Source organism: Macaca thibetana, chromosome 4 (genome assembly GCF_024542745.1).
Source record: "Macaca thibetana thibetana isolate TM-01 chromosome 4, ASM2454274v1, whole genome shotgun sequence".
Lineage (NCBI taxonomy): Eukaryota > Metazoa > Chordata > Mammalia > Primates > Cercopithecidae > Macaca > Macaca thibetana.
In genome coordinates, this window is record NC_065581.1 from 114,522,811 (window position 1) to 114,539,005 (window position 16,195).

General features: G+C 49.7%; 1 protein-coding gene across 1 annotated transcript; it reads left to right on the plus strand.

The window, feature by feature from the left end:
• The first annotated feature begins 40 nt into the window (after window positions 1-40).
• Window positions 41-6,361, plus strand: RAET1G (retinoic acid early transcript 1G). The gene is made up of 5 exons (XM_050787189.1): window positions 41-221; window positions 3,332-3,595; window positions 3,824-4,105; window positions 4,746-4,956; window positions 6,164-6,361. The coding sequence occupies exons 1-5, from the start codon at window positions 137-139 to the stop codon at window positions 6,330-6,332; spliced, it is 1,011 nt and encodes a 336-aa protein (XP_050643146.1). The 5' UTR covers window positions 41-136; the 3' UTR covers window positions 6,333-6,361.
• The last annotated feature ends 9,834 nt before the right edge of the window (window positions 6,362-16,195 follow it).

The following is a 16,195-nucleotide window of genomic DNA, read 5'->3' on the forward strand; positions in this document are numbered from 1 at the left end:
TGTTTCCTCCGAGGGGCGGGTCAGAACGCTTATTAGACGGGCGAGTGTCTTTAACGCTGCATTCAGACAGCCTGAGAGATGAGGTGATCCAAGGGCTGGGCTCCGAGTCTGCAGTCCTCTGCGATCCAATTTCCCAATGGCAGCGGCCGCCAGCCCCGCGTTCCTTCTACGCCTCCCGCTTCTGTTCCTGCTGTCCGTCTGGTGCCGAACGGGGCGGGCCGGTGAGCTCGGGGATGGAGTCCAAGCGGGGCGGGGGCCAAATGTAGGGGGCTGTGGGCTGCGGGCTTCAGAGCAGGGGAGGTTTCTGGAAGGACCCGTGCGATCTCCCCGGACTGCGCCCCCACTCAGTTCCCCTTCGCGTTTCCGTCCCGCCGGATCCGCTCCCGGAGGCTACTTATCCTCCGAGGGGAGGAGCCGGTCAGAGAGGAGGCTGGAATCCTTTTCCCGCCCCGGAGAGTGGAGGCGCCAGAGGGCTGCAGAGGGCGAGGTGGGGCGGGGATCCCTAGTGCAGCCTGGCAGTCCCACCCGCCCTCGGGAAGGAGAAACCAGAGCCCCCGGAACTCGAGCTGGGGTCAGGACAGGGTTAATAGGTGTTCCACAGGGACACCATCACAGGCACCCCCACCGGCCACCAGCCCGCTCTGCTCTCACCCGCTCTCCACCACACAAAACCTCCAGCACCCCCAGGGATGCGTGCCCTGGAATTTTTCCCTGCACTTTCCTGTAGACACTCATCTGCACCCAGGGGCTCAGCAGACACTTCCCACCCTCCCCTCACCATCCGCTGCCACCACCCAGGTCACATCCTCTTACTCCCCACCTCAACCCAGCTGGTCACCCCAGAGGTCTCCCCATCCATGAAGGGGCCCTCATTACCTCCTGCACCACGTGGCACCTTCTCCCTCTGGCCTGAGGACACACCCCAGCAAACACACCCCAAGCTCCCCATAGAACCTGTGTAGAGGGCATGTGAAGCACCATTCCCTCCAAGAGACCCTGGGAACTCTGGTGAATAGAGGCGCCCACTTCTGCCCTTGGGGCCCAGACCTGCCTTTTCTTCCTAGTGGGGAGCCAGCGTCGTAGAGAATAGTTACTGTGTAGACAGGGATCAGCAAAACCTTTCTAGAAAGGGAAGAAGGATGCCCTGTGATCTTTGCAGGCTTTGGGTTCAGTTCTCTGTGTCCAGTCCGGTCCCTTTGTAGAACAACAGCAGGCAATGGCAACCTGCAAATGAAGGGGGACCAGATTCGGACCCTGTCCCAGTTTACTGACCCTAGATGAAGGGATTACAGTGTCCCAGTGAATAGTGTCCCATCCTCTAGGGTGTCATCTCCAAGTGGTGTCTCAGGTGTCAGTTGGAGAGTAGAAGGTGGTCCTACTCTGCCTGTGGCTTCTGGGTGGTGTGGATGTGATGGGAGTGAGGGTTCCATGGTTCAGGGTCTACTCTCCCCTCCTTTGCTGCTGAGTGGCATCTATGGTCCACCAGGGCCATCAGCGACCTTCCCTGAAACCTGAGGTATGATCTGAGGGTGAGGGGTGCAGCCATGTTGTGTCCTGGGGATCAGGGCCAACTGCTTGTGCAACTTCTTAGTTCCCAGTGACCCTGCTTCTGCCCATCCCAGGAGAACCACCTGCATCTTCTCACTGCTGTGCCCACCTTCCTAATGACCTAGAGGGTGAGAAGCCCACCTGTAATGGGCAGCTCTGAGGCTGCATGGTCACGGCCCTTCCATGGCTAAAGGCCTCATCTCTGCCAAGGCCCAGAACTCTACAGGAGACACTTTTTAACGTTGAGATTTCCTTCCTGTGAGTGACATTGCCTTGTCTCTGAACATTCACACAGAATCTATGTTGTGATTCTTCAATTAAACATTGTAACCACATGTACCTCTAGGACCTTAGGGGGTCTTGGGTCACTGGGCACCTAAGGCAGGTCCAGCCTCGCTCATCATTCATGGATTGTCTATGGCTGCTTTTGAGCTTCAACAGCAGAGTTGAGTAGTTGGAATGGAGAATATATTCCCTGCACACCTTTATATATTTACAAAATTGCCCTTCACAGCAAACTCTGGTGGCCATAAATATGTTTGGAGAAGCCCACAAAGAATCATTGCACTTGCTGCAGAGTTAAAGGGTCCTTCCTCACTGGAAACTGGTGTCTTCTTCCAATTATGAGTTCAGGCTCTGAGAAGTGGCTTAATTCTGCAAATTGGGCAAAGCAGCCTTGTTCTTGATGGACTGGCTGCTTTCAGCCTCCTGGTCATCCATCATTTGTTTTATTGCTGTTTGTTGTGATTATTTAAATCCAGCAGTATTCAGATTGGGTTTCCATTTCTTCTGGATCTTGGACCCCTTTGTTCTATGAGTCATGGGCAAAGCTTTGTATGGCTGAGGTCACCAGCTGGCATTGCAACTTCTCTAATCATTTCCATCATTGAACCCTCCTTGCTCCTGACAATTGACACCTCCACCTGGAATCTGGTATTTCAGGATTTTTCATCCTGTTACTACTGGGAGCCCATTTCAGGAACAGCATCTCCTACACCCATCCATGGCCTTCAGCAATAGGCATCCCTGAGCTTCATCCCATTCTGGTGTCTTCTTATGGGGCCTTCTTTATATACCAGGTAAACAGGAGTCCTCCAGGCTTCCATGAGCACAGCGGATGGAAATTGTTCTGGATTTTCACACTCAGAGCACTCCAGCATGGGCCCTTCTCTGAGCCTGTGATCCCTCCCTCTAATACCTGCCTTAGATTTTCAGATTTTCTATTTCTTGCTGCATGGACCATCTCTTTGTCCAAGGTTTCAGGAAGGCATCCTCATAGCAGATGAGCACCATCAGCAGGGGCTTTGCCAACATGTTAAATCCTGTGACCATGACAATTAACTCTTCTTTATCCAACTGGTTTCCATCCTCAGTCCATCCCACCATGCACCAGCACCCTCAGGGGCAGCCCCCACACCCTCTCCTACCTCCCACAATCCACATGGGCTGCTGCTGAAGATCCTCTGCCAACCAGGCCCCTCCTCCTCTAGCAGTCCTGGCACCTCTCATGTGTTGACCGATGTGGACAGAGGGGCAGTGGGACATGTCTGGGGACATGTGGCTTCTCAATAGGCAGAGACCACCTCCCCCTCCTCCTCCTCCTTGTCATCATGGAAGTGGGGAGCACTTGGCTTAATCTTGTGGACACCACAGTTCTGGAGGGGGCACTCTTTGCTGGGCCAGCCCAGCCCTCCAGAGGCATCCTCTTATTGTCACGGTGTGGAGGAGGGGTACCTAGGGATATTTTTCTCCCCACCCACCCCTCACCTGCCTTTCTCCACAGACCCTCACTCTCTTTGCTATGGCATCACTATCATCCCTAAATTCAGACCTGGACCACGGTGGTGTGCGGTTGAAGGCCAGGTGGATAAAAAGACTTTTCTTCACTATGACTGTGGCAACAAGACAGTCACACCCGTCAGTCCCCTGGGGAAGAAACTAAGTGTCACAAAGGCCTGGAAAGCACAGAACCCAGTACTGAGAGAGGTGGTGGACACGCTCACCCAGCAGCTGCTTGACATTGAGCTGGAGAATTACACACCCAGGGGTAAGTTTCAGATGGCCCAGGACAGGAGGGAGCAGATACAGTGGTAGGTTAGAGGCATTTATAGTTTTCATGTAAAAATACAAATAGGAAGGTCCTATCACCACTTAAGAGGTCTAGAGGCAAGGCCAGGATGTGGCAGAGAGAGTAAGGCCAGGAAATTGTAAGCAGAGCAGGATGGGGGCTCAACATGTGTCAAGACCAGAGCTGATCTCTCTCTGATGGGGGCAGAACCCCTCACCCTGCAGGCCCAAGTGTCTTGTGAGCAGAAAGCCGAAGGACACAGCAGTGGATCTTGGCAGTTCGGTTTCGATGGACAGGTCTTCCTCCTCTTTGACTCAGAGAACAGAATGTGGACAACGGTTCATCCTGGAGCCAGAAAGATGAAAGAAAAGTGGCAGAATGACAAGGATGTGACCATGTCCTTCTGTTACATCTCAATGGGAGACTGCACAAGATGGCTTAAGGACTTCTTGACGGGCATGGGCAGCACCCTGGAGCCCAGTGCAGGAGGTAACAGCAGAAAGAAACGGGGATCTGGAATGAGATCAGAAACGGTGATCTCGAGAAACTAGTTCTTGAGTTCAGCTTCAGTCATCCCAGTGTACACGTTTATGTTAAAATGACCCCCTCATGGGGCGCTCCTCCTGGGGGTGCTGGCGTGCCTGTGCTCTCCCATCCTCCTCTCCCTTCTCCCTCCTGACTCCTCTTTCTCACTGCACTTGCTTCTGCTCCCCGCACTGTGGATTTCTCACCAACCTCGAAGCTGCGGGTGTCAGTTTTCAGACTTTTCTCCTTAGTGTTCCCTCTTGAGAATCACTTTTCCTTTCCTCTCTCTGGTCTATTTCTGGAAATCCATCAAAACCTCCTCCAAGGCCAGCCCAGAGACCCTCCCCTCCCCGACCTTCTCTTCCACCACAGCAGGAGGGTGGGCTGTGCTGTCACCTTGCTTCCCTCAGCAGCTGTGTGAGCTCCCTGAGGACAGGAACACCCCCTCCCTTCCTACCCCAGGAACTGTCCCAGGGGCTGCCCCATAGCAGGAGGGCACAAAACCTCTGCCTTCCAGGATGACCTGTGTCAGCAGGAGCTGAGGAGGCATCTCCTCAGATTTGAGGCCTGGACAAGTGTTGTCACTCTTGTGTTTCCATTTCAGCACCACCCACCATGTCCTCAGATGCAGCCCAACTCAGGGCCACGGCCACCACCCTCATCCTTTGCTGCCTCCTCCTCATGTGCCTCCTCATGTGCTCCAGGCACAGCCCAACCCACAGCCATGGCCACCACCCTCAGTCCCTGGAGCCTCCTCCTCATCCTCCCCTGCTTCATCCTCCCTGGCTGCTGAGTAGAGTGCTTTGGAGTGACAGGTATGGGGCAGAATTGGGAGTGGAGCAAGGGGCAGGTGGGTGAGGAGGGAGGACGGGGATGGAGAATTCCCCAAGTTCCGCCCCTCTGCATGGCTGGGACCTTCTCATCCTGACATGAGACAGGTGAATGAGACCCTGTGTTGCTTGTTGGAAATGACCTGGGCAGCTCTGCCCTGAGTTCTGATGGATTCTCACCATCAGAGGCCAGAGGGAAAGGCGGGGTGGTGCCATACCAAGGCTCAGGGTCTGTTGAGCTTGAGAGGGCTTAGCAAGTTCAGGCCTGATTCAGAGCAGGTGCCTACTCGGGAAGGGTGTGTGGCCTGCAGGCAGCAGGAATTCAGACATGGGCAGTCCTCTTAATTGGGTTAGGTGCATCGTGGTAGCTTTACATGAGGTGTGACAAGGGAAGGGGGATTTCATCTCTGAGGCTGAGAGAGAGATGTGTGGGCGGCAAGTGACCCAGGTGCCGAGGCAAGAGACTGAAGGCACAAGCTGTTCCAGTATAATAAAGAAAATACTTAAAATAAGAATAGTTGTATTAGACATAGAATATAGACATGATTATATATGAATATTATAAATCATTAGTTTGTAGCATGACTCTTTTTTCCAATGTTATAATAATCTCTGTTCTACAATTATAACGTAGGAAAAACCAGGGCAAACAGAGATAGGAGCTGAAGGGACACGGTGAGAAGTGACCAGAAGACAAGAGTGTGAGCCCTCTGTCACGCCCGGACAGGGCCGGTAGACAGCTCCTTGGTCTAGCGGTAATGCCAGTGCCTGGGAAGGCACCTGTTACTTAGCAGACCTTGGTCTAGTGGTAACGCCAGTGCCTGGGAAGGCACCCGTTACTTAGCAGACCTTGGTCTAGTGGTAGCGCCAGTGCCTGGGAAGGCACCTGTTACTTAGCAGACCAGGAAAGGGAGTCTCCCTTTCCCTGGGGGAGTTAGAGGACACTCTGCTCCACCACCTCTTGTGGAAGGCCAAACATCAGTCAAGCTCGCCCGCAGCCATCCGGAGGCCTAAATGTCTCCCTGTGATGCTGCGCTTCAGGGTCATGCTCCTAGTCCGCTTTCATGGTCCACCCTGTACACCTGGCTCCGCCTTCTAGATAGCAGTAGCAGAATTAGTGAAAGTGTTAAAGTCCAAGAAATACATAGAAGAAATAATGATGTAAGCTGTCCTCTCTCTCTCTCCACCTCAGCTACCAAATAGGGAAGGGCCCCTTGTCTGGTGGACACGTGACTCGCGTGACCTTACCCATCATTGGAGACGACTCACACTCCTTACCCTGCCCTCTTGCCTTGTACACAATAAATAATGGCACGGCCAGGCATTCGGGGCCACTACTGGCCTCCGCATCTTGGTGGTAGTCGTCCCCTGGGCCCAGCTGTCTTCTTTTTCTCCTTGTCTTGTGTCTTTATTTCTACGATCTCTCATCTCTGCACACCAAGAGAAAAACCCACAGGCCCTGTAGGGCTGGTCCCTACAGATATGGGTGTAATCCCAGGAGGAGGGGGCTGGGAGAGCCTTGGTATACCTAACTGAAAAGGAGGGGGTGCAGAGCTGCCCTCCCACAGAAAGTGGCTTGGATTCCAGGAATTAAGGCGGAAGGCAAAGAGTAGAGGCTGCTCATGAAAAGGTTTTTTAAAAAGTCAGTCCCATGGGCCCATGGGGTTTGAGTCCAGACCTTAAGGCAGCTCCCCTGCCATCACTCTCCTGCAAACCCTAGATCCTGAGCCAACTGATGGCCCTGCCGGGAGCAGAGTGGACTCAGACACAGGGGGGCTGAGCTGCTACTGGGGTTCCATGGGCACCACTGGCCTAGACCAGGAATGAATAAGGTGGAACAGGGACTGTCACCTTCAGAGCTATGGGTGCTGCTCCCAGTGTGAGGAGAGGCTGAGGAAGAAGGGGAAGGAGGGATGCTTCCCTGCAGGCCCACCCAAGGCCAAGGACAGAGGAATACAGAGGCCTCTCTTTGGATGGGCTCCCCCCACGCCTTCCATGTTTTAGGCCCTGTCATCAGAGGGTAGAGAGGGCCTTGAGTGAGGGAGCAGGCCTATCACTACCAGCTTCGGTCCTGCAGGCCCCTGCACTCCATCCCCTGGTCAGGTGCAGGGCCTGGGCTGACTCTGTGATGTGACAAAGGAAGAAAGAGGATGGTCCAAGCTGCATGTGCCAGGGTTGGGGCTCAAGGGAAAAACAGGTCCCTTAGTGCAGGAGGCTCTGAGACGTGGAGTGCCTAGGGAAAGATTGCCCTGGAAAAGTGATCCAGGTTCTCATTCATCTCTTAAACCAACATTTGTGTCCTTTTTGAAAGTTAAAGATGACACCAAAAAGCCCCTGTGAGCAGGGTCTCAATCAAACTCGCTCTTTTGGTTGGCCACCTGCCCACGACCTACTGTGTATGTCCAGAGGCCTCCAGCAGATCATAATGACACCAGGGACCCAGTAGCTCGTTCACTGCCTTGATTCCTTTTGTCAACAATTTTATCAGCGGTTATTCCTAACATATTATGTTATTTTTTATTGGTGCTATCTGACGGAATTCTTGCAATTAAAGTTCTGGCTAACTAAACAAGATATGTCAACATTTTCTTTCTTCTGCTTTTGTTTGGAAAATTGAGTACTTTTTGAATGATGACCTCTTTCTTCCAAATGATATAGTCAGTAAAACAATCATGTTAGACTTCGGACCTCCAGGGTTTCTTTCCATGTCCTGAAGGATAATTCTTTATTTAATAAGAAAAGATTATATTAATGATTATTTCCTCAGTAATTTATTGCTCTGTAGCAATATTTCAACAGAGAGTTCTATTTCCCAAAAACCTACTGAGTTTAGAATTTTCTTGTATTACCCAGTAAAGAATTAATGTTATTTCATTTTTCCTCCATGATGTGGAGTAATAAATGAGTGATTCTGCTTGAATTTTGTGTGGAAACAGAGAATCTACAAAACATGCCTGAAAAAAATCAGGGACAACACACATACATGGAAAAATAATTTATGCTCATGAGTTAGAAGATACAATAGAGCTAAAATGGCCATACTTCCAAAAGTAATTTATAGATGCAACACTATCCCTATCAATACCAACATCATTTTTCACAAAATTAGAAAAATCTAATCTAAAAGTTATTTGGAATTTAAAAAGAGCCCAAATAGCCAAAACTATCATAAGCAAAAAGAACAAAGCCAGAGGCATCACATTGCCAGACTTCAAACTATAATACAAGGCTATAGTGATCAAAACAGAATGGTACTGGTACAAAAATAGACACTTACATCAGTGGAACAGAACAAAGAAGTCAGAAAGAAAGCTTCACACCTACAACCATCTAACCTTCAACAAAATCAACAAATGCTGCTGCGATAACTGGCTAGCCATGTGCGGAAGAATGAAACTGAAGCCCCGCCTTTCACCATGTATGTAAAATAACTCGACATGGACTAAAGATTTAAATGTAAGTCCTAGAACTATAGAAATCCTGGAAGATAACTTAGGAAATACCACTCTAGACATACAGCCTGGAAAAGATTTCATGGTGAACACACCAAAGGCAATTGCAACCAAAACCAAAAATTGACAAAGGGGACCTCCTTAAACTAAAGAGCTTCTGCAGAGCAAAAGAAACTAGCAAACAGTAAACAGCCTATAGAGTGGGAGAAATATCTGCAAACTATGCATCTGGAAAAGCTCTAATGTTCAGAATCTACAAGGAACTTAAACAACTCAACAAGCAAGAACAAAAAACCCAATTAAAAAATAAGAAAAGAATGTGAACAGACACTTCAAAAGAAGACCTGCAAGTGGCCAACAAACATGAAAAAATGTTCTTTCGGAGGCTGAGGCGGGCAGATCATGAGCTCAGGAGTTTGAGACCAGCCTGGCCAGCATGGTGAAACCCTGTCTCTACCAAAAATACTAAAATTACCCTGTGTGGCAGCATGCACATATGACCTGTAACAGTGCATAGTCTAACGTTGAAACTAAAATATCTTGGACTAGTACTTCCTAGTTTTGTCCAGCAGATGGCAATGCTTATCTCGCAAATACTTCAATAAGCCCAGAGGGTTTGCTCACAGTGAGTTTGTGCCGTGAGCTCCTTGACACACAGTTTGGGATCCACAGTCAAGGGCTACAGAGAAGACAAAAGAGACGTTGACATCATGTCGAATGAGGAATCCATAAACAGTTCATTTCTGAGGATTGGGGCAGTTCCTCCCACCCTGCAGATCAGGATGCCCTGAAGGCAAAGAGCAGAGGGGTGCGCTCTGGTGGCCCAGCAGTTCTGCCTCAGGGGAGAGGTTTTTCTTCTGCTGCAGTGAAAACTAGCAGGACACTGTTTCATCCCAGAACCAAGGAAACCAGGAAGGAAGGTCAGAGTGAAGAGCTGTCTGAGCGTTTCAGATTACACAGTGACATCCTACTTGATGACTTCAGAACTCCTTCATGAGCTGGGAGACAGCCCCTGAGGTGACAGGTGAGTGGGCAGCATGGGCCAGACATGACAACTCTTGAGATGACACCCAGTTTCTCCCTTGTGTTTATGTGTGTCTTTGTGTGTGCATGTGCGTGTCTGTGTCTGTATTTCTACACGCATTTGTGTGTGTTTGTGTGAGTGTGTGTATGCCTGTGTGGTGTGTGTGTGAGAGAGACTGTGTGTGCCTGTCTCTGTGTGTCTGTGTGTGTGTGTCTGTATCTGTGTGTGTGATAACATGCATGTATGAATGGTGAACTGATTTCCTGGTTGATTCGCTGTCAGGGAGACAGGGACTCCAGGGGGCTTCCTGCCCACGCCTCCTTCCTTATCTTGTGTCCTGATATTCCCTCCTCCCTGTGGAAAGAGTCTACCCCAGTAACTGAGGGTTCATTACTGCAGACTTCTCACAGCTCCCCAAAGTTCTGTGATATTTGCACCCCCAGGCCTTCTCTTCGTGCTTGTCCCTCTTCTGGGTGCCCTGTCTTCTCCTCCCACCTGGCCACGCTGTATTCTTCCTATTCCTACAAGAGCAGTCTGAAATGCCACCTCCCGAGAAGCTTCCATGCAACTCCCCAGGGAGAATGAGTCACCCCCTCTTCTGCCCTCTGATAGTCCCAACCACTGCGGGGACATCACATCAGCAGCAGCAGCCACGTGGGTGTTTGTTTCTGTCCCTGGATTCCAAGTTCCTGGAGGACTGCACACATCCATCACCCACATGTAAACCCAGCACCTAGCACAGTGCCTGCCACATGATACGATTTAAGACACATCAGAGGAATCCAATCATCAGACTACCCCAGGGCTGCTAGAACTCAGAAAGGATCCCCATCATTTGGGGGATTGGACAAAGGTCTTCGTTTCCGTTCTTTCCAGCACCAACCTCCATGGCTCCACTCATCCCTACTCCTTCCTCCTGTTAAGATTGGCCGGTCAGGAGAGGGGTAAGGACAGGAGCAGCTACACCCGGTCTCCTCCACCACCCATGGTGGGGTGCACCCTTGGTGAGACCTGGTGAGCATGACAGCCCCTGGGCCTAGAGGACCTGGAGCCTCCGAAGCCCCACAGAGACCAGAAGGAGCTGTTCAGCCACTTGTGGAGACTGCCAGAGAGTGCTTCAAGGACTGCATGGAACTCTGGAGAAGCGGGGAGTTCATGACCCTCTTTTGTGGGGCATGAGAAATTTAGGCAGGATCATGTCTATAAAAGAGGCTGTCACTTTGGCTTATCAATGCTTTCACCTCCCTACCCCTTCCAGATCAGAGTGGGTGCTTTACTTGTTCTTATGGATTATTGTGTCAGCCAAAATGAGAGGTCAGAATCACCCTAAAGATTTGAAACTTCTTTAAGATTTGACAAATGCACAACATTTTAATACCACTTCTATTTTTAGGAAGCTGTGGCTGAAGAAAGCTTGCTATAGTACAGCATTGTCCAAATTATTTATACAGAATTTTAAAAGTCTACATAATGTCATACAACCATCTGAAAAGTAAAACCTAAAAAGCAATAACTTTTTGAGCCAGGAGTGGTGGCTCATGCCTGTAATCCCAGAACTTTGGGAGGCCAATGCCAGAGTATCACTTGAGGCTAGGAGCTGGAGATCAGCCGTGGCAACATGGTGAGACTCTGTCTCTACAGAAAGTTTTAAAAACTGACCAAGTGTAGTAGCACATGACTGTAGTCCCAGCTCCTCAGAAGGTTAAGGTGGGAGGATCACTTGAGCCTGGGAGTTTGCGGTTGCAGGGAGTTGAGGTGGTGCCACTGCACTCCAGACTGGGTGACAGAGTGAGAGCCTGCCTCAAAGAAAACAACAACAGAAATAAGAAAAATATTTAAACACCAATAAGCTAAATTGACATAAAGATTGTGGGACCCAAATGACCAAATCATGCAATTTCTTACTTTTTTTTTTCTTTAAAACGGAGTCTCACTCTGTCACCCAGGCTGGAGTGCAGTGGTACAATCTCGGCTCACTGCAATCTCTGCCTCCTGGATTCAAGCAATTCTCCTGCCTCAGCCTCCCCAGTAGCTGGGTCTACAGGTGCGTACCACCATGTCCAGCTAATTTTTTGTATTTTTAGCAGAGACGAGGTTTCACCGTGTTAACCAGGGTGGTCTCAATCTCCTGACCTGGTGATCTGCCACCTTGGCCTCCCAAAGTGCTGGGATTACAGGCATGAGCCACCGCGCCAGGCCAATTTCTTACTTTTGCTGTAGTAAGGGATATGTTGAGTATAAGTATACTCAGAAGCTTCCTTCTCATGAAATATAATTTCCTCTGGTAAATCCACTCCTTAGTCCAGGTCCTCTGAGAAGTAGGTGCCTACATGGGATTCACATGAGGGGATTTCATTGATGGAAACCTTAGGAGAACCATTCAGCAGGATGCAGTTCTGATGCCAAGTACAGAAGAGACGGACAGGAGGTTGGGCAGGTGCATCCTACACTACAGTGAATGGTCCTGGGACAACTGGATGGTACATGCAGAAGAATGAGGCAGACCCCTTCCTTACAGCACACACAAAAACTAGCTCTAGGTGAATGGCAGATGTCCACCTAAGACATGAAACAATGAAAGTCTCAGAAGAAAATAAAGCAATAAATTTTTGTGACCCTGGATATGGCAAAGGCTTCTTGAGTACTGTATGCCAATAGCACAGATGGCAAAATAAAAGGTAATTTAATTTCATTTCATGCAAATGTAAAACTTTTGTGCTTCAAAAAGGATTCCATTTAGAAAGAAAGAGAAAAAAAAAAAACTTACAGACTGAGAGAAAATATTTGAAAATCATGTATCTGGTAAGGGACTGGTATCCTGAATATACAAAGAACTCTTGTGGTCGGCGGTGGGGCACCCGCTCATCGGTCTCCACGGGCAGGACCCCGGTCCAGAGCTGGGGCGCAGCGGGCGCCCTGGGAGGTGCGTGCAGAACCCGGAGAGCGCACGGCGAGGTGGAAACTGAAACCCACAGGAGCAAACTTTCCCCGAAAGTCATCTGTGGTTGAAATCAGCCATCACCTGTAATATCCTCCTTATGACAGCACAGTTGGGTAAATATCTAGAACCAGTGCCTCCTCACTGCAGCAGCCCCGTGTGCCCCTGCCCGGGTTCGTGTCCCCGGACCCTCCGGGCCCCCAACAGATCAGGCGAGCCCACCCGGTGACCGTCCCCGGGGCTCCCGGCCCCACTCTTTCTTACTACTTCACCTCCATATATTCACGTGTTTCAGAATCGAAACCGTGAAAAGTCGTATGTGAAAGGCTGTCCCCATCCCTGCCTGCGTCCACTCTCATTTGCCACACGCCCGGGAAGAAACTTGATTGGATTCTTCTCACCTTTCCAGGGAGTCTTTATGTCATTTCAAATGAATATGAATACATATTCTTCATTCAGACTTGGATATTTTTGACTCTTGATGAGCTCTGTCACCCCGTTCTTCAGGAAGCCTGTGCCAGTTTCCCCTCCCTCTACAGTGGACTCTCCTCCGATGCCAAGTAGAATGAAGCAGAGGACAACGAGGAGGCTTCAGGAACTGAGGCTGGTGGCCATGGCTTTGGGTTGATCTGTGCCTGGGGCCACAGTGGGTTGTGCTGAAATTGAAACACAAGAGTGACAGCCCTTGTCCAGGCCCCAAATCTGAGGAGATGCCTCCTCAGCTCCTGCCGACCCAGGTCATCCTGGAAGGCAGAGGTTTTTCCCCCCCTTTCCCACTATAGGGCAGCCCCTGGGACAGGTCCTAGGGTAGGAAGGGAGAGGGGGTGTCCCCTGTCCTCAGGAAGCTCACACAGCTGCTGAGGGTAGCCAGGGGACACCACAGCCCACACTCCTACTGTGGGGGAAGAGGAGGTGATGCCCCACGGTTGGGGAGGGGAGGGCCTCAGGGCTGGCACTGGAGGTGGTTTTGATGGATTTCCAGACACAGACCAAGAAATAGGAAAGGAAAAGTGGTCCTAGGAGGAGGTAACACTAAGGAGAAAGGTGGAAACACAGTGATGCCCACAGTCTCGAGGGTGGTGAGAAATCCACAGTGAGGGGAGCAGAATCAGGCGCAGTGAGGAAGAGGAGTCAGGAGGGAGAAGGGAGAGGAGGATGGGACAGCACAGGCATGCCCAGGAGGAGCCCTGCATGAGGGGGTCATGTTCACACTCACTCACTCACACACTCACACACACTCTCCAGACACAAATCTATACACCCACACATACTCACACACACATTCACACATGGTAATCACACACACACACTCTCACACTGACACACACTCACACTCACACACATATTTTCACACAGACACACTCACATTCACACACATTCACACACACTAGTGACTCTCACACTCGCACACACATTCACACACACTAATGACACACTCACACTGGGGTAACTAGATTTCAAGACAGTTCTCAGTTACCTGCCAGCTCCAGCCTTTTCTCCCTGTGCATCAAGAATTCCTCTAGCCAGCTCTTGCAGCCTCCCAGCGAAATATTCTGAAAGAACATGTTCACGTACTCACATCCCTATTCTTCTCCCAATTCTCTTTCATCTGCCTGGCTCCAGCATGAACCACTGTCCACTTTCTGTTGTTTGAGTCAAAGAGGAGGAACTTCTGTCAAGATCCACTGCTGTGTCCATCAGTTTCTCACTCACAAGACATCCTGGCTTATAGAGTGAGGTGGTCTGACCCCATGAGAAAGAAATCAGCTCTGGTCTTGAATATCCCGAGCTGTGAGACCTCGTGTCTCCACAAGGCCATCCTGTGAAAGCAGCTGGGAGGGAGGCTGTACCTTCATGTCACTTGTTGTGTCACTTGTTGGCAATGACTTAGGCTGAGAGGAGAGTGCAGAACCCAGAGAGGACTCAGTGTGGTGGAAACTGAAACCCCCAAGTGAGCGCTTTCCCCGAAAGTCATCTGTGGTTAAAATCAGCAATCACCTGTAATATCCCCCCTATGACAACACAGTTGGGTAAATATCTAGAACAAGTGCCTCATCACTGCAGCAGCCCCATGCACCCTGCTGGATTTTGGATTGGCATGGGGTCATTAGCCCCTTTGTTTGGTCAATTTCTCCCATGTGGAATGGCTGTATTTATCCAATGCCTGTACCCACATTTTATCTAGGAAGTAACTAACTTGCCTTTGATTTTATAGGCTTATAGGTGGATGGGACTTGCCTTGTCTCGGATGAGACTTTGGATTGTGGACTTTTGAGTTAATGTTGAGATGAGTTAAGACTTTGGGGGACTGTTGAGAAGGCATGATTGATTTTGAAATGTGAGGACATGAGATTTGGGAGGAGCCGGGGCAGAATGATATGGTTTGGCTGTGTCCTTACCCAAATGTCATCTTGAATTGTAGCTCCCACAATTCCCACATGCTCTGGGAGGGACTCGGTGGGAGATAATTGAATCATGGGAGCGGGTCTTTCCCATGTTATTCTTGTGATAGTGAGTAAGTCTCACAAAATCTGATGGTTTTGTAAAGGGGAGTTTACAAAAGTAAACAAGCTCTCTTGAACTGAACAAGCTCTCTTCTCTTGTCTGCCACCATGTGAGACGTGCCTTTCACCTTGCACCATGATTGTGAGGCCTCCCCAGCCACGTGGAACTGAGTCTATTAAACCTCTTTCTTTTGTAAATTGCCCAGTCCCTGGTATGTCTTTATCAGCAGTGTGAAAATTGACTAACACTGATGGGTTCCCCCAAGGTTCCCTAGACCTTCCCACGATGGGAAGAGCAGACCCTTCATTACCAGCTTTAGTCTTGAGTTCCCATGGGCTGTAGCAGGCCCTGACTGTGATGTGATAAAGGAGGAAGGAAGTTGGTCCAGGCTGCAGCACCCCAGGGTGGGTGGTGAAGGGAAATACACGACCCTTATGACCCTTAGTGAGGGCGGCTGTGAGATGGGGAGTGGCAGGAGAGAAGTTGCCCCAGGGAAAACTGACCCAGGATTCCCTCATTCACTTGGACAAACACTTGTTTCCTGTGTCAAGGCTGAGGATGCTCCTAGGAAGCCCGTGAGAGTGAGGCCCAGTTTAGCATCTCTCCTTCCAGTTGGCTGCCACTGTCACCTCTGCTTCTTTCTCTTGACCACCAGGAGTTTCTAACAGGAGAGCAAATCCAGAGGCCTGTAGCGGAACCTGATGGTCTCCTGCTTTGCTTCCATCTGGTGATCCTCCTTCAGGCTCTTGTTACTAACACTTTATGCTATGTGCTCTTGCCGCTCACTGATGGAATTCTGCACTTACTCTCCTAACTGCTTGAACAAGAAATCTCAATAGAGAACATTTTGATCTATCATTATTAAGCAATGGAGAAGAAATGGAATAATGGGGATTCTCTATCATTGCTGTCAGGAGGATAAACGGAATCACTCCTTTGACACACAATTGACAATTTCTAGTGGAGCTGACCACATACTCATCCTACTACACAGTACACAGGCACTGTCATGTGGGCTCCAGGCTTGTAGACAGGCTCCAAATAGCATGTGGGTAGATGGCTGTTTATTGTAGTGTTGTTGTCGTACCAAAAATTAACAATAACCCAAACATCCATCAAAAGGAAGACATAATAGAGGTAGCAGATGGTTGCTGTTTCTCACTACCTGGGGACTAGATCATCTAATCCATTGTCAGAAATAAAATGGAACAGCCAAAATACTAGATGGAAAAAAATTAATCCCTTAAACACAGGAATGAAGACTTTGGGTTGAGATACAATAACAGTAATAGCCCAAATACAAAT